This window comes from Bactrocera oleae, chromosome 5 (assembly GCF_042242935.1).
Source record: "Bactrocera oleae isolate idBacOlea1 chromosome 5, idBacOlea1, whole genome shotgun sequence".
Lineage (NCBI taxonomy): Eukaryota > Metazoa > Arthropoda > Insecta > Diptera > Tephritidae > Bactrocera > Bactrocera oleae.
This window is the reverse complement of record NC_091539.1, coordinates 65,243,583-65,267,099: the sequence shown is the minus strand read 5'-3', so window position 1 is coordinate 65,267,099 and position 23,517 is coordinate 65,243,583. Positions and strand designations below refer to the sequence as shown.

Below are 23,517 nucleotides of genomic sequence, written 5' to 3'. Positions count from 1 at the left end.
TTCGTTTCAATTTGATTAAGAATTATTGTTTATAAATATATAAATTTTTTTTCTGCTACACATTTTTATATAAATAAAAAAAATATTTTTTTATAATAACTAATTTTTACTAATAATAATATAAAAACGTATCTAAATATAAAATATATATAATACACAGTTTTCTTATGTAATCACACCACTCAGCCATCTGGCCATACAACAGCTTCGATAAAATCTAAATATTCTGACACTCTAGTATACACACCCGGCAATTCTGAGCCACACTCGAAACCGAATGAAACTATGCCAACGACTCGGTAATTATTAAAATGTTTATCTTTAACAATATGTATCGGACCGCCAGAGTCACCCTGGCAAGCATCACTATCCGTTGAAAAGGCACAGAGCTGTGTATCAATAATGCCGCGGTTGAGCCGAATATCGTTGACAGTAGCGTAATTTTTATCGCATAATAAAGCAGGTATGTGCGTTAAATTGGCTGCTAATAAACGATCGGAAGCCTCTAAAAATATAAAACACAAATATAGTAAAAAAAAAGTGATAAAAGCAGAAAATTGCATTAAGACGTCGTACTTTTATTTTCTGTTAGCCCAAAACCAGTCACAATTAGATCAATATCATAGGGCAGTTCCATTTGATTGGTGTATAGACAGGTTGGAGCTACGCCTTGACTAAACTCGGCATCTCTGGCCAATTCAATCAATGCGATATCATCGTAAAAGCTAAGCTCACTGTAGTTTTGCGGTAAATAGGTTTTCTAATTTCAAATAAAAGATTGTCAATAAAAACCACGAACGTATATAAGTAGGTATTAATATATACTTACTTTGATATCTATGTCCTGTCGATAGTCAATCTGTGCTTTATCATTGAAGTCACTTACGCCCAAAACTACTTTTATTGGCTTTCCAAATTTGTTTTGCACGCAATGCGCAGCCGTAAGTACGAAACGCTTATCAATTAGGACGCCACCACACCTCAATCTATCTAAATCGAATATAAGTCTAACCATGTGGGGATATTCGCCATAATTGGTCGGGGCTCCACCAAGTACATGCGCTTGGAGACTAGGCATTAGCAGTTTTTCGACTTCCTTGCATGCTAAAATATTTTCGATATTATTTTTTATTTGCTGTATAATAAATTTCTTGTACTTTTTCTACTATACTCACCACGATCAGCTGGGCGCTCCAAAGAACGCAAACTTGTGAGATTGCTGCAAAAACAAAAATTATAATTTATGCATGAGCACCAAAATTGCTACCATTTCTACATACCTCTTAGTTGGTGGTCGTTCTAATCCACCCATTGCTTCTCGCATTAACTCTTTGATTCTTCTCTTACTTTCCTCGGGCGAAAGCCCCTTTAGCGAATCGCGAATGGATTTTGATGATATCGTAGTGAATTCTGTAGATTTAGAGGTTGTTGTTCTAAATCTCACTTCGTTTCTATCAGGTAAAGAGACTCATGTTCAGTATTACAAAATAAAATTAAGTAAAGTAGTTTTGAGAAATGCTTACGGACAACAAATGATCTCTTCATAAACGGTAAAGCCACAATTCCCCACGAATCTGCTATTGAGGCCCATCGCTGCCATTGTATTCTGTAAATGTAAACATTTTCGGCTTGTGGTGCACACTCCTCCATACTCTTCAGTTTCACATGGATCATTTTCTTTAATAGAAATAGAGCATGTATATTTACATATTTACATATTGTAGAACGAATATACATGTGTGAAGGAATGAAAAAACGAAGAAAAAATCTGATAGAATTCTGGAATAATCCATGTAAAACAGAAAGGCCAACATTGCAACATGACATCAGTAAAATATATGGATAAGTCGTTGAAATCGGCGCCCGATTAGACTAAAGATCTGTTGCATCAAATATATTACGAGCTAGGCTATTTGAAAATGGTAAATGGTGGTGAGAAGTTTAAGGCTTCTTAGCTTTAGAACAAAAATTTAATGAAAAAACTATTAAAAAGGGCTTTAATATTGACTAAGCCACGCTTGTAGCCTACAATTAGCTCTATTTTAATTTACTGTTCACTCTCATCTTACTCTTAATATCATTTTCAAAAACCTCAGCAACTGAAGCATCACGAGTTACTTTTGTATTGTCTATATGTGTATCAGTTCATTAGCCCGCTTCACTTCTGAAGAGAAACTCGTAAGAAGGAATTCAAACGAAAATCAAGTCTTCAGACATATAAAACGACTATACTAACTGAAATCAATGGATTTCAGGGAAAGAGGTTTTTATGATTTTTTGCTTACACATATGACAGAGAAGAGACCACGAACTGACTAAGACTAATTATTCCTCTTACTCTTTCTATCATTTAGTTTTCGAAATATTTGTATAAAAATCACATGGATATTCTTAAAGAGATCATAGCATCCCACTTTAACTGATAACTACCAGACAATCGATCATTTGATCCGAGTACCGCTACACCAATCAGAGTATAGTATTCCCCTCAAGAAAGGTTTGACGTCAACGAAATAGCCGAAGTCAGCTAAAATTTTATGTTTCTCAAAAATATATGGCCTCTTACCTTCCTGTTCTGCCGCGCCAAGCCTTGAACAAGCACATAAAATAATTAATGCGAAGCTAATTCGCCTTGTTGTCGCAAACATTTTAATTGTAAATGAAGCTCGATTGCATTAAGTAATTAAAAATTAATATAAACTGTATTTTATATATTTTATTTTATCTATTTATAAAGCATATCCTTTTTCTCTTTACTTTACACTGCACTCATATTTTTATTTTTAGTTGGTTGTACTTAGGTAAAATACGTATAGGTATTTAGGAAAAAAATTCACAAATTTCATGTAATCCTTTTTTTTGCAAAAAAACTTGATCCGCAAAATTCGCGATCCAACCAAACCGCCGCTACTAATTCGCACAACTGAATGTTCTGAACTAATTTCTTATATTATTACATTGTGATAAGAATATTTCAGTTAAACAATATTTCCACGAAACAAGTATTTTTAAACAAGACTGCAATTTATTTTGTTTCGTGAAACATATACAATAGGTGTACATACATACATACATATATAAAAGTGAGCTCTATGTTGCGTGTAATCTGAACTTGAGTATGCTTTTAAGGGTAAAAATTTAACTAGGTGATAATGAGATCTCTCAGTCAGTGTAATATTTTGGCGCAATAATACTGAAATCTAAACACTTCTGAGTATGCTGCCACGAGATTGCACTTCCAAGAACTTTGATTTCCGACTTCCAGTAAAAAAAATTTTTGGTTGCTTTGCTTTGCCTTGCTTTTCTGTGGAAGCTTTTTTGACCTAAAAGTGCGTTTGAATACTGTCAGCACTGGCCAAGTAAATATAAATTTTAAGCTTTTACTAATGCCGTGTACCATACGCGTGCGGTGTCGGCTTATGTGCAAACGCCTAAGGAGTGTGTAGCTGCTCGTTCTTCATTTAAGGCCGCTCATTCGGTATTTGTGGAAACGCGAATGCCTAAGCCAAACCAACTAAGTCCTATTAACACAGCCATCGAGTGTGCGTAACCGGAACCGACCCGAATTTTTATCCGGCCAAAGACTATCAACTCAGCAACATTCCTCGAAATTACTGCGATGTTTTTTGCCGCTATAATTACAACAACAATCATTCGCTACCAAAACAATACATTTAAATTCAAACAAGAAGCTTCATATTTTGTAGATTAATTACTTACGTAGATCCTAAAATAAATCCAACTTAAAAAAAAAAAACAGTAATTATTCTCAACTAGAAGCTGAAAAATTACCACCACGACCATTAATACCTGTGGAAATTCGCTGAAATGAAGAGTGCTGAAAGCTGTTAAGCTTTTTTAAAACTCTCTCAGCACTGAGAACTATTCGAAAATTTCTTTCTGCAATATTTTTTTGATAATTTACTATTGTATTTTCACCGGGCATGTCTCGAAACTACTACTCACCGAGAGGCACGCTCACTCTCTCTTTCACTCACTGTAGTACGTCATATATCAATAGTCAATATTTAAGATGCAGCTTGCATTTCTCTGTTTAATTTTGACATTTATCGTTACACACTTGACATGCTGATGAAGATGAGAGATTATGTACTCCCTCAGTGGAATATAATCAGCTCTATATTACTCAAGTACTGAAAGCATAAGATCAAATATTTTTACATCAAAGTGAGTGTTTCGTATTTTGATGACGAAATATATGACCTACATTCTCTGACACAATGAGCAGTTAAGAGACTAAGCAATACTCTCTATGAGTTTAAAATCTCGAATTTTTACATTTACTCGTAAATCTAATTTTTTTAACGATTGATGCTAGAATATGAGACCAACTTTACCTTTAAAATTTTCTATCTAATAAAAAAAACTACGAGACCAACCTTCGTAAAAAGTTAATAAAAATTGTTGTTATACAACATGATAAGTATATTTTATCGGAAATGAAGTTTTCAAAAGATGCCGCGAAAGGCCGTTACAAGCAATGTAAACAACGAAACGATTTTACAAGAAAACAGTTGTGTCCGTGTAAATAAGTGAGACTCATATATAAGAAATCGTAAACCAAAATCTTCAGTTAGTGCAACTTACATTCCCGCAAATATTAAAACACAGTTTTTCAAAGATGAGCGTTTCATTTACTTGCTTTATCTTCGCTATTTTGGTCGTTACAGCAACGCCTTTAAGTGCTTCAGAGCGAGAACAGTTAAGCTCATTGGATGCCACGACCGTTGAACACTTCACACTGGGTAGCACCGTTGAGGGTATATTTAGCTAGTAAAAGAATTTTTTAAATTTCGTTAAAAATTTATTTTAAAATTCATTCATTAGGCGCTATACCGATTTACCAATTTCAAGAGACCGTTACACCTAACATTGACCAAAGTGAAATAATCGTTAATATTCAATATCCGAAATCAACTGATGATGCTGCCGATAACAGTTTAACGGACGCTGCCGACCAAATTATTACGAAAATCAGTTTGTATCTGGAGGGCGATGAGGGCTTTACATCTCAAGCGTACACTACGGCGGGCGGCATAAGTGAGCGAAGTATTACGCTACAGGTGGTCGTCACAAACACAGAGACACTACGCTATATTGTGATTATTGATGGCTTGAAAGCCTAACTGAGAAAGTTACAAGCTAAAAAATCAGTAAAAGTGAAATTTTAATAAAAAATAAATAAGATGATCGATGATAAATTATATGTAATTCAGTTATTATTAAAAATTTAACATGAAGCGACGGAAAAGGAATTTTCGAATGTAATTGACACTAAAACAGACTTACATAGCCGTAGTTAATGCTGATGATACGAAAACTTAAGTATTTTTACCATAATCAAACGAATCTAAAGTTAGATCAACATACCAACAACCATTTGAAATTGTTATAAATATTCGTGATATATTTAGAAGTTTCACAATATGAATGCCAAATGATTTGTATCCAGTAAAGAGCTTTACAGTGATCGAGCCCAACTTTTTGGCTAGCATAAGAAGTTTCACGTCTCCTAAACACAGTAAGATTTGCCCTATGACTTTTCGCATAAAAATTTAGTGAACGTTCAACGTTAAAAAGTGGGCGTGGTTTTACAATAAATTTAATATACATATTTCATAAACCATTACAGCTCTATTAAAATTACTCAGAACTAGTTGCCCTAGCTTCTTATAAAGTATGAAAATAGATAATAACCAACTCCCTTATAACGATTATGTTGTTGCGATACTAAAAGTACGATAACTCACTGAAGAAATTTGTCAGAAGAATTAAATTTCTTAATGAGGATGGTACGGACGAGCTTTGTAGCAGTCGCTGTAAATGAGCATGTCTTAGCACACCTTTAGGGGAAAACATATATCTTAGGCATCACTTCACCAATTTTAACCAAATTTTTGTTCATAAGATTATCTGATAATTTTATGCTACGTTGCGAAATCGCACTAAAACCACGCCTACTAACTAAGCGTATATCACAATTTTAAATTCCATCTAATTCTTTCACTTTACATTATACTTGTATAAATCAAGCACTAATGAAAATAGTGGAAATTGTACACAAATAGAGCCTTCGGGGTAGGTTATCTCACGTCTAACAATTATAGAAATCGAACCGAAAAACCGAAAATATCGGTCAATATGTGAGATATAGGTATTATTGAAACTTTAATTAATTCCAAAAAAATAAGAAGAAACGTTAACTTCGGCTACATCGATACACAAATAAATAAGTTTCCATACCCGAACTTGATTTTGATCGGTCTGTTTGTATTGCAGCTATAAGATATATGAATCCGATCTGCATAATATTTATCGTTGCTTTAGATAAACATGTATGCCGTATTTCCAGAAGATACCTTGTCACTTAAAAAAGTTTTCTATACAAGAACTTGTTTCGGATCTTCTAGTTTGTATGCCAGAATTTTTGAAAAATATTTGAATGCTCTGCATATCAGTTTTTAAGAGCCCATTTGTATCAACTCTTAGCAGAAAGTCTAACCAATTTTTTTTAGGATTATACATAGAAATAAGCTCTAGACAAACATGCATATATTCACCTAATATTTCCAAAAAAAAAAAAAATGCATTGGCAACAAGTTGTGAAAATAAAAATAAAAATAATTAATATATAATATTTTAATATTTTGTTAATCAAAATAACGATCAGATATTCCATCTGCAACACCATTTTCTTCTGTAGCATGGTGTTGTTTATAGAAAAAACTAGGTTTTCGATCAGCAGACAGTCTGTCGTCTCAAACTGAGCCGCTCAGTCGTTGTGCGGCATTGCAACGAGAGAGTCGTTAATATCAACTCGATATCGTTTTCGCGATTTTCGCACACAATCCGTGTATTTGATTTTGTTCAGTTTTTTATAAGTGTCAAAAAGTGAAAAAATAGATTTGCATTTGTTTGGAGATCTTGAAAGCGCATAACAAAGTTGTTATCAAACTTAAACAAGCAATTACCAACGTCTTTAAGACAAACACTAGCGATCAATATAAATATATATGTATTTATGTACATAAACAAATGTACTTTGATTAGTGATGTTCTCCCAGCTTCAAGCAATTCATGAAACTGTGTAGGCGAGTTATGTTAGATAAATTGCTGACATTGCCACAGCGTATCTCACCGAACGATCGCCGCAGGTGTTCTCAGGCAGATATTAAAATATAATATATAGAATATATTAGAGTAAAAAAGAGAGCGAACAAACAATTTGTGGAAAGATCGGATCAGATCAGATTGCGAGGAAATCAAATCTGTTTCGACAACAAATCTGTGTAGAATAATATTTCGCTTACTCGCTCGCGCTCTGTACTTAAATTCTTATTATCAATTATTGCAATTAAAAAATGTTTTCAACGCATAAGCTTTGTCTGGTATTAAGATTGTATTTTTGCGCGCATATTGTTTTGATAACTTTATCACCGATATTCGCTGCTGAAATTGGTAAGTATGATCGGTAAAAGCATTGTACGAATTTCGCTGAAATATCATAAAATTATTAGTATATTAAACCAATAAATACGTATGTAACGGGTGATCCAAGTAGAGGTGCTTTTTCCAATAGTTTTTCCTTGACAGATTACCAATTACGAGTCGTGTCAATCTAGCATGCTATTTTAGTGGTTTAGTATTGTTTGTCATTTTATCATGGAAAGACTTACGCCTGAACAGCGTTTACAAATGGTTCAACTTTATTACGAAAATTCACATTAATTAATCGACCTACTGAGCGTACTATTCGCAAAACCATCACCCATCTTGAGACCCAGCATTCATTATTGGATAATACTCGACCGAATAGACCACGTCCAGCACGCAGTAAAGAAAATATAGCTGCCGTAGCTGAGAGTGTATACGAAGACTGCGGAGAGTTGATTCGGCGTACAAAATACATATTGTGCCAGAACTGAAGCCGCTCGACCTTCCCAAGCGACATCATTTTGCTCTATGGGCTCTTGAAAAGTTCCCTGAAGATCCGACATTTTTGAGCCAAATTTTGCTCCGCGATAAGGTCCATTTCTGCCTCAATGGGTATATAAACAAGCAAAATTGTCGCATTTGTGACGAAGAGCAACCTGCAGAGATCCAATAGCTGCCATTTCAACCAGAAAAAACGGTTTGGTGTAGTTTGTGAGTCGGTGAAATCATTAAGAACGTATCCGTCAATAGCGACCGTTATCGCACCATGATAACCGACTATTTGATGCCTGAAATTGAAGCTCGTGATCTCGGCGACATTTGGTTTCAACAAGACGGCACCACTTGCCACACATCGCATCAATCAATTGATTTATTGAGAGAACACTTCGGTGAGCAGAAAATTTCACGTTTTGGGCCGGTCGATTGGCCACCAAGATCGTGTGATATCGTTAGAATTTTTCCTGTGGGGATATGTAAAGTCTAAGGACCATGCAGACATTCCCGCTTCGTTTCAGGCCTTGGAGCAAAACATCACGAGTGTCATTTGCCAGTTACCAGTCGAAATGCTCGAACGAGTCATCGAAATTGAACTCAACGGATGGACTATCTGAGACGTAGACGCGGGCAACGTTTGAAAAAGAAAATCTTCAAAAAATAATTGCCAAATATTGTTGTTTCGAGTGATAATAAACATTTACCTTTAAATTTGAATTTTCTGTAATTTTTATTTTAAAAAAGTAGGGAATTTCGAAATGGATCACCCTTTGCATTTTTGCTACTGAGTCAAAAACTAATATAGCAAAATGTTATGTTATGAACAATCTAACTATTGTAAATTGTGATGAATCTATCATAAAAAATTTGCGTAATGAATATGATATAATGTGATGTATTACTGCTTCGTTATATTATTGACACAGTAGTGCGTGTTTACAATTTAATTTACATAGATCTTAAGTGCTAATTTCTGATTCTGCTATGATGTCACATAATGATGGAAGCTGTGATGTGACTGATTTAACTAGTTAATGTTAAAATGTTATGTGATTGATATAACTTGTTAATATAATATTATGATGTTATGTGATTGATTTAACTTGTTAGTGATATGATGTGATTAACTTGCCTTCTTGATGTGATGAATTCATTTGTTAGTGATATGATGTGATGCCAGGTGATGAAAAGATCTGATAATTTTTTAAAATGAATGACAAGCCATAAGAAATTTAAAATATTTCACCACGCTTGTTTATAATGTCATGTACGTCACGTGATGGAAAACTCAGAAAGTGGCGTGCCTTGAGGATGTGACATCATTTGGTGATGTGATCAACTTAGTATCGTGCTGATTAAATGCGATATTTTTATTTGGGCTGTGATATGATCTAAAACGTTCACACATTCAAGGCACTATGATGAAAAAAAAATTTGCTTAGTACTAAAATGATTAGATATTATTCGTAGAGCCTATAAGATTAGTTATTAGCAATCTGAATGCCGAAGTTGGTCTGTATTCTTTTGTGCATAATTTCAGATGACTTTTCTGAGAAAATTTTTCTATACTCATAGTGCCGCCGACAACCCTAATTCCATAAATTATTTTATTATTATTTTCCCGATCTTTAGTATCTCTTTTATACAACCGTCTTAAGGTTAAGTAAAACAAGAAAAAACGTTAACTCGGGTTGCACAGAAGCTATCACAAATAAAAAAGATTCATTAGAAGAACTTCATTTTGATCATCCAGTTTGTATGACAGCTATATGCTATAGTGATCCAATCCGAAAATTTCTGCGGATATTTTGCCATTGTCTTCGCCAATAATCCATGCCAAATTTCGATAAGATATCTCGTTATACAAAAAAGCTTTCCATACAAGCACTTGATTGACCGCTCAATTGGTATAGCAACTGTATGTTAGAGTGATTCGACATCGGCAGTCGGTTCCGACAAATAAGCAGCGTGCGAAATTTCAGATTGATATCTCAAAACGGAGGGACTAGTTCGCGTATATACAGATAGACGGACATGGCTAAATCGACTCAGCTCGTCATGCTAATCATTTATATATAATACATATGTATTTCATAGGGTATCCGACGTTTCCTTCTGGGTGCTACAAACTTCGTAGTAAACTTAATATACCCTGTTCAGGGTATAATGATAGATATGAACTGTCATAAAAAAATTCTTATTTGATACTTACCATTTTTATTAATAAATACAATTACTTAGTTCAATTGGGCATTGAATACAATTTTTTTTTAGAAAATATAAAACATTAAAAATCGTTCTTTATTTGAGACTGTGGTATGTCACATAACCACAAAATATTTTCTAAATACTAAAATAAAAAAAAATATTTTCCACTTCCAGAGGGCAATGCATGTGAAATCAAACAAGGAGTTTTTGGCAAATGCACATTACCACGGGATTGTCCAGATATTGCAAAACAAATGCAAAACCTCGGACTTACGAAAGCTGATGTGAAACGATGTGGTTTTACGATTTATGAAGAAATCATCTGCTGTCCCATTATAAACGAAAGAAATTTTCTGGAAATTTTTAATACCACAGACGATTTCTTAGAAAGTGACAAAAACTCAAATGGCGACAAACAGACACGTGGTGACTTCGGCGGCGTGCAGGAGCGAAAAGCAAAAAAAGCTTGCCGCTTACTAGATGACTTCGCCGAGCCATACACTGTGCCACATATATTAGGCGGATCACCGGTGGCCCCGGGCGAATATCCACATATGGCTGCCATCGGCTATGCCCCTATCAATCCGCAAAACTCACCTTATGAGTTTCGATGCGGCGGCGCACTAATCGACAAACGTTTTGTGCTCACGGCGGCGCATTGTGTTAATCGACCGGATAGCAAACCGATTATTGTACGCTTGGGGTTAACGGATTTCAATGATCCCGATCAAATAAAAAATGCTGTCGATGTGCCCATCGAGGTAATATTGTAATATTCTTCTAAAATAAATCACTCAATAATTCTATAGTTTTCCATATTTTAGGCTCTTTACCCCCACATGAATTACCGGAATTTGGAAAAGTATGATGATATTGCCATAATAGAGCTGAAAAATGATGTTGAATACTCTTCTCTAGTATTTCCAGTTTGCCTACATACAGATCTGGCTGATCCGCCACCCACAGCGACGCTCAACGTAACCGGTTGGGGCATAACGGAATTGAAAAGTAATTATTGAAAACTGTAATGTCGATAAATAAATAATTAATTCCTTTCTTTATTTTCTGTTCGTATTCCATCCATATCAGCACGTCGAAAATCGAATGTACTTCTAAAGGCGAGTGTCAAGACTATTTCCTTAGATAATTGCACTAAGGCTTATGTGCGCGGCGGCGTCTTACCAAGTCGCGGTATTTTACCCACACAAATTTGCGCCAGCGATCCGAATTTTATTAGCGACGCCTGTTGGGGTGATTCTGGTGGCCCGCTGAATCTCATCATTGATGAAAGGTTTCGAAAGATGCAAGTGATTGGAGTTGTGTCAGCCGGTGATGGCTGCGCCAGCGTCACCCCCAGCCTTTACACAAGGGTTGCGGCATATCTGGACTTTATTGAAGATATCGTATGGAAGAATCTGTAAACACTCCCCAGGAATATTTGTACATAAAATATTTGTTCAAGCGCAAATAAATTGTATATCTTTGAAACTCAAAGTAAATCACACTTTAATCCAAACTAGAAGTGGGTTGCCAACTATAACAATCGAGACTTAACAACTGAAAAATTTACCTATTTTTAACTAAAATTTTGGTTTAAATTTGGTATAAAAACAAACAAATTTTGTATTAATATTTATATTTTAAATTTTGTGCATTTTACCCTCGGGTTTGACAAAAATTCTCAGAGCATTCAAATATAGTGATATTTTTATGTAAATAAACTCCTTACTATAATTTTTATATGATAACTCGTGTGTTTTTTTACAATCGCTTCTTTATTTCGTTAGGCATTACTCTGTTCACTCAAATTGTCAAAGTAATAGAGAAGGTCTTTCTAGAACTCTCTAGATCATTAGTAGAAATAACTAGTTCCCCTTTAAACCTCGCAAAGAGCGCTGGAGATCCTGTACATTAATACCAATAGACTGTTATACGATTATCTCAACTCGTCACGCTAATCATTTATATGCATATTTTATAGGATCTCTAACGTGTCCTTCTGAGTGTTACAAACTTCGTGGCAAGCTTAATATACCCTGTTCAGGGTATAAACATTCGTACAGGTTGCAAAACTGTTTAATTGATATGTAAACACCATTAATGGGCTTAAAATAATTTCGAAATGAGCATTGAATATTCTTGATTATTCTAAAGTTATTTAATGTTTACACGCCGAAATAAAATATGGCGCACCCTGTATAGTTATAATCATTAGACGAGTATTTTGACCAGGTGGAATCCATAATCTCCAATATAAGTGATGTTTAAGACCTAGCAACATGCCAAGTCTTACAAGTACTCACCAACACTTAAGTTGTATTTATAGAATAATATACAGCATAGCTCTTTTTGTCAGTTCTCACCAATTATAACTGTATATATTTATATTATAATGTGAGCATGATAACACTCTTGTCCGACAAGTGCTAATAATCCTATCGTTTTCACACAATTATCTAGTTTTAACGTTTGGACTATCTTTACTTACCCTCTAGTTTAGTTAAACAAATAGGCACTTTGTAATTTTAAATATACACTACTCGAAAGTACTCGTGTTGTCATATAGAAAGCAAGTGCCAGGTATTCTTATGTATTTATACATAGCGGTACTTATGCTCCAAACGTCTGTGCGTACTTATATATAAGTATGTAGACAGATGTGTATACGGGCACGACGCCATAAAAACGATTATCAGCTGAGATAAAGAAATATAGTATTTGCCTCTGAATTCGAATTGCAATGCATTGAGTACTTTTACCTACTTACCGTAAACGCTGCCGTTGCCAATAGAGTCGTACGACCGTGCCAATATAAACAAAATATTAACTTATTACCATTTGATAAGAAAGTAATTATAAATTTGCCAAAGATAGAATCAATTGCGAAAGTCGCGTATGAATTTGTTGTCTACAAAATGCTTACAAATACACGATTTCAATAAAATTTTCCATTTTGTTGTTGTTTTTGGCCATAGAACTTCTTTTAAATATAAATCTTGCTTGTAATCTCTGGAATACGTCAATTGATTCATTTGTCATAAACAAAAAATAAAATTTTACCTTTCCTAACATTTTCAAAACTGATAGAAATAGAGATTGTGAGCGTTCATTAGTACGTAAAGTCTAGGCGAAAGAAAAAGAGAAGGCTTTGTTCACAATTACTATGAAAGTTTGTCAGCGCGTTTCGCAATCTTGTTATTCTAGGACTAATAACAAGTCAATATTCATAATGCGTAATATCATGAGAAGAAAAGAATCCATTGAAGAAAGTACTTCTAATACAAATGGGTACATATGGTAATTTATCTTAAAATAAATATGGTACTCATCTGCCAGAGCTGGATTCACAATCTATACCCCATTTATCTTTTTGCTATTCCTAACATATAAATTTTGTAAATGTTTGTGTTTTTTTTTTTTTGTTTTTAATGTACTCTTAAAGTGTACGTTCTACCACCAATAAATTATGAGAGTTTTGAAGTACAACGAGCGAAAAAAACACTCGAAAACTGTATGCATAGTATAATTTTTTGAAATCTGGAAAATTATTAAAATCGAAAGTGAAATATATAAAAAGCAAATTTTCGAAATTTCAATTTTGGAAAATGGACTACGCAAACGCGATTTCGAAAATACGATTTCGAAAATTCGGTTTCATGAAAAAGTTGGCTTCGAAAATTCAATGTGGAAATTTTATTTTCCAAAATTCGATTTAAATTTCGGTTTTGAAAAATCAGCTTCGAAAATTCGATTTCAAAAATTCAGTATTACTACTTTGTTCGCTGGATTTCGTAAGCCTTTTAGTACAAGTATTCCTAGTCGATTGGCATTAGTCCAATGCGTTCGTGACCACCAACCGTGATTGTTGTTTCAAAACCCGCACAAAAAAAAATAATATCAAAGTGTTTAGTAATAAATACCACGCCAACGCATTATTATTCATATTGTAATTATTATTATTATTATTAGACAATATTGCGGAAAACTCTAAAAACTCAATAACTTTATCTTCACAGCAAACTTGTTACTACGCTCAACGTAGCATAACTTTTTTTTTAATTTTCATTATTCAAATTTTACTTCAAATCACAGTTTTATTAAATCATCTTTGTTTGTTCTTTAAGTTTTCCAGAGACACAAATTTTTGCTCAACAAAAATTTTTTCATGTATTATTTTTCAATATAACGGCACACATGACGTACAGCTAATAACCATAAATGAACATCTCAAACTCGATATAATTTGTCTTATTGCCGGCGATAAGTATCTGACAATAGGATTTGTTAATACCGCCATCAACGAAGAATGAGTCGGCATCTTCTGAAGAAACTGCTGCATAGATATCTACCTGAGTTATAATATTTGTATCGGTACCCTTGGCTGGATAACGTAGTAGAGCTTCAACATCTTCACCCTTAGTGAATTGCGTTGAGTCCTGGAAGTTGAGTATCAAGCGATCGCCTGTAATGAATAGGAGAAAAAAGTATAAATAAAACATATCCCAGCAGTTCAAAAGTTACAAAGAAGAAGAGACAGCTTTTCGGAAAGCATTTTTATAGCGAAAAATATATAAAATTTACTCTTGGGTACTTTCGATCTATCGGTAATTTCACTAGCATTCACTAAGTAAACGATTTGATTGTCGAAATTTTTTATGGAAAATTTTAAGCTCCATAATTAATTCATAATAATATTAATCGAGCAATAATTTATCTACATAAAGATCTTACGGAGGTTTTTATTCATCTCAACTACTTAGCAAACTGTTTATAAAAATTATTGTATTATATGATATCTATTTTTAACATAATTTTCCAAATTCAAAATATATTTGTCCAGTATGGATTATATACTTGGAGTAACAAATATGAGAATTAAAAAATAATAAAAGGCAATTTACTTTTTTATGAATATTTCATATATTATTTCCTCTTACATAAATTTAAGAAAATATAAAATATATGGCAACATAAGAAATACATTTTTAAATTAGACTTCCAATTAAAAGATGGTAAGGGTTATGGATAGATAGCTCCAAATTCTACTTTAGAACTCGACTAAACCTTAAATTTTTAAAAAAATTTATTTTAATTATTAAATTAGCGGGATGTATAATTTCGAAGCATATGTCGTAATTATTATTTAAGTACGTGACTATCAACTAAATTGGCTTTTTTAACCTCAAAAAATTCTAAAAATTGATTTTAGTCCGAGAGTTTTCGAATATTATTCGAGTTTTATATATTATATTTAGACCTAGAAATGGCAATCGAGCCAACTGTACGAAATTATAGGGTCCCACCAAATGAGCATATATATGCAAGTGTCCATAGCAACATCATGAATTAGCTTAAGCAGACTTAAACTAAAGTGTATATTTTGAATCCCCGAAAATAATTTTTCGAATGCTTTTTCGCTATTTATCGTAATTTAAAGCTCTCGATTCTCAGGTCTTGTCTGAGATAAAGCAAAAAGTCTTGTCGCTGATAATGTGATAAGAACATCAAAATATGTACGTTAATATGTATAATTAAGTCATAACGTAAGTCGAAGTTTATCACATTGTCAAAGAAATTTTCGAAATTATGTCATTATATTTTAACAACACAGCTTTTAGTTCAAATCTGTTAAACTTGAACACAATTTCGTTAAGTTTACATTCTTTAGAGTTGTCATAAAATTTCGGCTCGTAACAGCAACCGCAACTACCAATGTCTCTCACCTGAAATTCTCTTGCCCGATGTGAATACATATTGTCCGCCGACATAATGATTTTTACTGAACAAAGTCAAAGCGGTATCTGGATTGAGCACAATATAACGCGTTTCATTGTTAACCGTTACTATTTCCGAGTACTGTAAATCAACTGCCAAAGCACAAGTAACGAAGATTAAGATAATAGAGCACTTCCTCAATGTGTTAATCATTTTTATATTGTTTGTTTGTTGTTTTTTTTTTAGGAATTCCAACACACTTACGGCACTTTTTTTTGGGTTTCAAAAACAATATTCAGTGTAGCTCATCTACCTATATGGCAAACGCGTCCGTTGTCGACTAAACGGTTTTCAAATCAATCGCTCCCGAATTGCTTTAGTGAGTTTTTATAGCAAAAGCTCGCCTAGATAGACAATCGCTTGGAACCAACCACAAATTTTGCAAGTAAATCAGCTCTTCTATGAACAGGTAGACCTTGCTCAATACATCTTCATGCATTTACAGTTATATGTATGTTTGTATAAGTATTCATATCATGGAACATTCTTCTATTATCAATCTTCTATGTAGACTCTCTATTTTCCACTCTCCATTCACTGCTATCTTCAGGTAGCAAACAGTACATCAACTGAAATTATTGTGTTATCAACGCGAAAAATATGACTCTCACTAATTTCTCAAAATTCGGTACTAAATACATATACACATACTTGCGTATGTGTTAGTTGATGATAAGAATATTAAAACAATAGGAGAACTCTAGCAAGAGCAGGTGAAAGCGTCATTCATTCATCATAGCGAAATGCGTACGCATCTGTACTCGAAAGCTGATGCCCTTTGTGGCCGCAATTTCTGCTTTTGTAAAGGATACAAGCATACATACAGACACACAAGCAACATAAAATACTAGAACTATTTTAGAACTAAATTAAGGTGGGTCAATAAATTCAGGGTGACATAAGGAACATACTTGAAAGTGCATAAAATATTTTTGCAGAAGAAAAATTATGGTTTCGTCAACACAACTATAATTTTTCAACGTTTCCTGAGCACAAGAGTATATGAAACCAAACTGTAAAGTAATAGAGCATAGTAAACCAAGAAACCCACTCATTCGCAGTCCCACAGAGAGAGGGTAATCAAACGCTAACAAATTTTTTGTTTTTGCATAAGGTTGATTTTCCAACTCTTCAATAACAGGTCCTTCTGTTTCAAAATCACTGTGTTCTGAAAGCCTGAAGGTATAGATTTTGCGACAGTAGATGCCCACACCTAGATCCCACTTAACCTCAAACTAAACTGTAAGAAACTCACTGCTTTTCATAAATCCCTCAATTCATCGAATAACGTACTTTGACATTATTGAAATATATTGAAGAAGGTCCTTAATACAAATTCGTAAAAAGGGTCATGCCATAATCGAGTGAGGAATAAATTGTATGATATTTACCTAACCTCAAGCACCGCTTACTATCTACCACAACTTAGCCAACCTCTCACTTAATAGGGACAGATATCGAAATCATTCTGTTTTACCTTTTTATCTGAGAGTATCTCTTCTATCTTCACCCCTAATATTTAATAATATGAGTAATGATGTCTGTGAAAGCGTGACAAAACATTTTTCTAAACTGTCCAAAAATTAATGAAAGATTTAAATTTGCCGCCATTTATGTAGTAAAGTGTGGAAAACCCTAAAAAAAATCGACAGCTGACAGTTAGGCTTAGTAAAAATGGTGCATTACTTACTTTGCGCTTATATTTTTAAAAGGATATCCCCTTTATTTGAATCAACAAGTCAATCCATCGTCCATGATTCAAACTATACAAGTATAATATATAATATAAAGGTCGAAAAAATATCCGCTCAATTTCTCACTCGTAGACTTTGAAACATTTGAACATTATACTTGTAAGGTATCCGACACTCTCTGAATAATTTTAACACTAAAAGCTGTTTATAAAATCCAGCAGCCACAACAAACGACCTAGAACTTGAAGAATTCTTCAACAACAATAAAGTCGTGAAAATTAAAGACGGCTCTTGTGTCTTATTTCTCAGTCACCCTTGCAGGCCTTTTGATGACTTTCATTCTCTAGCTTAGACAATTTAGACTAACATTTCTTTACTTTAGTGTCTTGCAGGCGGAGGTGGCTCGCTCTCATCAAGGTCCACTGTCCTGTAGCTCGCTGATAGTGCACTTAAGACTAGTCAAGGAGTATTTGACCCCTTTATCAGTAGCATCAAGCAACTTTGCCGGGTCACATTGGAATCGCTATAAAATTCAAACCAATGTGCTTACAAGAGAAGGCACCTTCACTCCAATTTCATAAGATCAGAATGAGTCGGTACTCCACTGTCCTCTTGCGCTCTAACTTTGGATCTAGGGCTCCCACGAGCTTAGAAAGCGCTGGTAAACAACGAAAACTTACGATATCTCTCTTGCCCAGAGTGGAACGCAAAAGACTATTTCAACTACATGGAGGCTTGGTGGAATCACCTAAACACTTTTGCCAAAGTAAGGTGATACCATATCAATATATACGAGCCTAAATAGTCACTATTATTGGGACGTCATATTTTCTCTACTCTATCTAAAATTTTGGAATGAGAACTTCATTTAACATTGAAATCTCTGAAAATTGGAAAAGGTAATTCAATAGCTCAATTTCAAATGGGGTTGAGTTTTATTGCTGGCAAAGCACATAAGCAATTTCCTGTTCTATAGTTCAAAAGTAGCGATTTGTCATCCCTTAATTATTTTAGGTGTGCAAAACCTGATACGAGTGGTAATAAACTTTTATCACTTCACGCATGCAATGGACTACTGATTATCAGTTGGCATCTCAAACCGTGGCACTTAGGTGCATGTATATAAATCAATCATACCTACCAAATTGACTGCACTTGAAAATGTTTGAATAATTTAATTACAACTTAGCTATATATAATAATTAAAAATAATTGCCGTGAATTTTTTCTTATCGTATCTGCACCTATAAATATGTTTCAAAGAAGGCGCTAAGAATTATTTTTAGAATATCAGCTGTATTGACGTATCCTCTAAAGCTCACATATTCCACCTAAACAAATTGTCCTGCGGTTTCCGAAAATCTCAACAAGTACGCCCTATTACCAATCAATTTTTGTCTAGAAAGGTAGTGAGATGTAAACTTAAGGTATATAAAGAAAAAATATTCTTAAAAAGCAGAACTAACTAACTAACTTAATTTCCTATTTGACTTCCAAACTCCCTGTTAAGAGTCACGTACATAATTTTCAAGATACTCTTTTTTTGGAGGTGGCCAAGCCATTTACATATCCGACTTCGATTTTCTTTCACATTATCCGTAATCTGCAAATATGGTATATTACCAACAACTTTTTCTCTATCTCAAGTCTCAATATAATGCTTATGAAGATTAATGTCAATTTTGCAGAAATAGATCAATCCCACAACAATATGGTATCGAAGAGTTGAAATATAGGTATTACCGTTGCTCTCTGTAGATGGCATTCACATTAGAAAAAGTTTGTACTTGAATAGTCTGCTAAAGCGCCGTCTTTCCCTCCACAATTGCCAAATTTTATATTTATTTAAATAAAATATCTTCAATAACAAGAAACCAGAAAGTCAGCACGGTAAAGGAATAACAGGAAATATTCACAGACATATTAACGTAGGTGTGTCGTTCTTTTTCATAAAGATCTTAATCTGTAAATGATAATGCACAGTGGTCGCACCATTTCGATGACTTTGCATTTCCATGCCCAAAATAAATTTACAATAACACTTGTAAAATAATATATTTTTATTTGTAGAATTTCCAGAACGTTATCACGAATATACTTGTATATAAGTATTTAAGTTGGTGAAATCTGCGAAAGACGACAATCGCATGATTGTAATAATATATTATATTATTTCACTCTCCGAACCGTGATCCAATCAAGAACCAGCATGATAGGAATCACTTCTTCGAAAGCCTTGAAATATAATTTTCATAGTGTGCGCAGTATATAGCCTCTAGTTTTCAAACCATTTAATCTAGAACCACTTAGTCAACATACATACATACGTGTTACGGAAAATAGGAAACTGAGGCGGACGGACGGACTGACAAAAAAACCTACATTTTTACGTATTTTATTCTTGATTATCGCCTTTAAAATAAGATACGGAACCAATGCTTAATACAATTTTCCATACACATGTTATAAGCCTCGGCTATGATGTCCTTCAGTGCCTTTCGCGAATTTTGGTTTTTTCGGTTCCGGCTCAATTTTGGAGCGCTACTCGCTTCATACACAAAACATGAATCAAAACGTGTTGAGTCGACCCATAAGAGATGATGAGATCCTCGGCTGTCTATCTAATGACAATACGATGATTTTCAAGCACTGTTTCTCTAACTTTTTCGATTTTATCGTCATTAGTAGAGGTTGATGGACGATTCGCATGAGGCAATTTTCTATGACTACACCATCTTCATTGAATGGTTTATGACATCCAAATACTTGTGTTTGTAATAAAGTAGAGACCCCAAAGGATTACTTCGACATTTTCAACGTTTTTAAAGCTGTGATTGAATTGGAAACACAAAATTTCAAGTAAGCTGGGTGTTCAATTTATTTCCATGACAAAAATCGACATACAAACTTTTCGCGTCGTAAACAAACAGCTGCAAAACCCATACTAATTGACATGTGTAGATCTAACTTTAAACGAACAAAAAAAAAGATTGAACCAATCTAAAAAAAAACATGTTTAATTAATTTTTGATACTGGATACTTTTCGATACAATAAAAGTCATCTCCAACCTAAAGAAGAAGCTACATGCCATAGGTATATAAAGTAGCGAAAGAGTTGGTCTCTATCGTGTCTCAGAAGCTTCACTCCCTTCGAATACCGTTTTAAGTTAGTGCATAGCCATCTTGATCAAATATGTATGTGAAGGAAGGACGAAATAGCAAAAAGCCTTTTCCTGCTTATAGAGAAAACATTCTGTTCGTCATTCTGATTCTCGCAGAGATACAGAGAGGTACTTTATTAAAAAAAACAAAACAAAATACTTGTAGGTAAACTATTGATTATGATTATCACCAATTCAGTTAGACATAATCAGTTACCACAACAGTGGCTTATCTGATACTCCTCATAGGTAAATTTAATACATATATTTGCGCTGAAACACGTTTAACCGGTGGAAGCACCGAACTTTATTATACAAAAGTGGCCCCTTATCTACCTTGTTGTTATTTATTTTGCCATAACATTTACCTTATCGAAAATATTGATTTGGTGCGAACAGATTTTAACGCGCTAATGTTACGGCTTTACATATAAGATAAATCTTAATTAACTGTATATTAATGATTTAGTGACACTTCATTTATAGAGATATACATATAATAAATGTAAACCTTTGCCACGCGAAAAATGTCCATACGCAGTATGAAAACATTTTCTATAAACAAATTAAATATATAAAGTTTGTATTACCTAAGCAAAATAGGTGTTTACCTGTCACGTGGCATGTCGAATGCGCTTCTGGTGAAGTAGTTTTTTAATACGTGTATTTACAAGCTAGATTGGGTTTTTTGAGATTTAATTAAAGTGAAACAAATGAAAGAACACTCAAAACTACAGACTGTATATTAGGTAAGGATTTTGAATATTTATGGAACCACTTGAGGAAATTAATATTTTTAGGTGTTAAAAAAAATGACGTAATATAGCACGATACTTAACCACACATTTGTATTGATAATATAAGCAAATGGGTGCGTTATCAAATAATTTGGAATATTACCAAATTTAATTTATTAGGCTTTGTGTCACAATACGTCATAAGAATCGATTTAGTTGAAAAAAAATTCTTCGAAATACACACAACTCTGGTTGGTAGGAAGTAACTTTATCAATAAAGACATGCTAATCGCCATTAACTTGCTAATTAAGCTAATTAAATATTTTCGTTACCGTTTCGTCGAATCATGGATGGATTCCAAATTTTGTCGGCAAGCTAAAAAGTTTGTGATCCGATGTTGGCCTTTCGGTGACTGAAAGTATTTTAAATGACTAAAGATACATAAATCGAGTAGCATAGAATGTTAAGACAGTCAATAATCCTGAGAAAAATTTTGCAGATAAATAAATCGAATATATTTCTGAATGACAGATAAATCAGATTAAATCGCAAGATTCTGGTGTGACAATTCCTAAAACGAGAGATACACAAATCATAGCCAAGTTACGTCAACATTAGTCTCTTAAATATAAGTATAATAAAGAAAGAATTTCTGAAGTGATGAAATAAGCAGTGTCCTTCTACGATAAAGAATTAATACAAAAATAACACATTTAGTTTGCATAGGAGCTATATGTTATGGTAATGCGATATGAACAATTTATTTGAAAAAGTTGTGCATACAAGCACTTGATCCCACTTGATATGGCAGCTATATGCTATAGTAATGCGATTTCTTTTTAGATGTTACAAACATCGTGGCAAACTTAATATACGCAGTTCAGGGCATAATTACTTTGGATGGCCGACAGTTGATCAAAATAGCTGATAACCATGACCGATTTCCCTTGTCACAAATAAATGAAAACAATGGAAATATTTGCTAATTTTTTCTTCAAATTTCTTAAGCATCCGGATCTGACCCTAGCGACTTTTACTTGTCCTCAGACCAAAAAATAATGTTCGCTGGAAAAAAAGATTAAGAGGTACATAATCTCTTTTGGAGCAAAAACCATATCATACTAGAAAAATGGTATCGAAAAGTTGGAAGACAATTTATGAATTTATAATCAATTATTTTGAGAGTGTATGGTATGTGCTTATCACGTTTCATCATTATTTCCAATATCTAAAATAACTTGGCTCGACATAAATGATTTGCAAATAATATGAAATATAAAAATTGAAGCATACTTTCAGGCTAAGAACAACATTTATGTGCGCATGGTTTGTTTGAAGAATACGTTTGCCAGTCTATTTACAGTGGCAACCACCTTATCAGAACTTAAAAATTTGCAAAAACAAAAAAAATTGTTACTACGCGACCCTCGTAACCAAATACAATATATACATGATTTATGAAACGTGCGATATAAGATATTTATTTATTGTAAATACCTATGAGTTTAGATTTTCAAAGGTGCGATATTCGGAGACTGTCTGAAACCTCGTGTAAACTAAAAGGACCAGCAGGGATACTTGATAATTGTAATAGAACTGGTATTATAACAAATATGCAGCTTCTTGATAAGAAAAAGATGTGTGCAAAAACTGAGCGACCAGTTCGCGTATATACAGACGGTATCGATAGCTTATTACGCTATTAATTCATATTTATACCTTATAGGGTCTCCGACGTTTCCTTCTAGGTGTTACAAATTTCGTAATAAACCGTGTTCGTGGAGAGAGATCATAGCAAATCAAACAATATAAGAAGGAACCTCTTCAAGCTTAAGCACGCCAGCTACATAATTAAACCAGTTAAAAATTTGCTGTAACGCTGGCTAGGATAACTCCCCTAATTGAATGCAGAGTATTCTGTACAGAATCTAACCTTAACCAATCAGAAAGAGTATCTAAGAAGGATGAGTCCATCCTACAAATGAGCATA

The 23,517-nt window shown here is 33.7% G+C and overlaps 4 protein-coding genes across 4 annotated transcripts; 2 read left to right on the top strand and 2 right to left on the bottom strand.

Annotated features, from left to right (window-relative positions):
* Nucleotides 1-85: 85 nt before the first annotated feature.
* Nucleotides 86-2,943, bottom strand: LOC106620415 (serine protease persephone). Its single transcript, XM_014238913.3, has 7 exons — nucleotides 2,567-2,943; nucleotides 1,524-1,677; nucleotides 1,281-1,451; nucleotides 1,176-1,219; nucleotides 830-1,104; nucleotides 577-760; nucleotides 86-505 (listed from the first exon to the last, which is right to left on the bottom strand). The coding sequence occupies exons 1-7, from the start codon at nucleotides 2,646-2,648 to the stop codon at nucleotides 183-185; spliced, it is 1,233 nt and encodes a 410-aa protein (XP_014094388.2). The 5' UTR covers nucleotides 2,649-2,943; the 3' UTR covers nucleotides 86-182.
* A 1,637-nt stretch (nucleotides 2,944-4,580) lies between these two features.
* Nucleotides 4,581-5,227, top strand: LOC106620411 (uncharacterized). Its single transcript, XM_014238906.3, has 2 exons — nucleotides 4,581-4,781; nucleotides 4,849-5,227. The coding sequence occupies exons 1-2, from the start codon at nucleotides 4,643-4,645 to the stop codon at nucleotides 5,145-5,147; spliced, it is 438 nt and encodes a 145-aa protein (XP_014094381.2). The 5' UTR covers nucleotides 4,581-4,642; the 3' UTR covers nucleotides 5,148-5,227.
* A 1,559-nt stretch (nucleotides 5,228-6,786) lies between these two features.
* Nucleotides 6,787-11,906, top strand: LOC106620404 (serine protease persephone). Its single transcript, XM_014238899.3, has 4 exons — nucleotides 6,787-7,479; nucleotides 10,333-10,919; nucleotides 10,983-11,166; nucleotides 11,248-11,906. The coding sequence occupies exons 1-4, from the start codon at nucleotides 7,383-7,385 to the stop codon at nucleotides 11,577-11,579; spliced, it is 1,200 nt and encodes a 399-aa protein (XP_014094374.2). The 5' UTR covers nucleotides 6,787-7,382; the 3' UTR covers nucleotides 11,580-11,906.
* A 2,326-nt stretch (nucleotides 11,907-14,232) lies between these two features.
* On the bottom strand, nucleotides 14,233-16,250 carry LOC106620408 (uncharacterized). Its single transcript, XM_014238904.3, has 2 exons — nucleotides 15,882-16,250; nucleotides 14,233-14,620 (listed from the first exon to the last, which is right to left on the bottom strand). The coding sequence occupies exons 1-2, from the start codon at nucleotides 16,084-16,086 to the stop codon at nucleotides 14,364-14,366; spliced, it is 462 nt and encodes a 153-aa protein (XP_014094379.1). The 5' UTR covers nucleotides 16,087-16,250; the 3' UTR covers nucleotides 14,233-14,363.
* Between the last annotated feature and the right edge of the window lie 7,267 nt (nucleotides 16,251-23,517).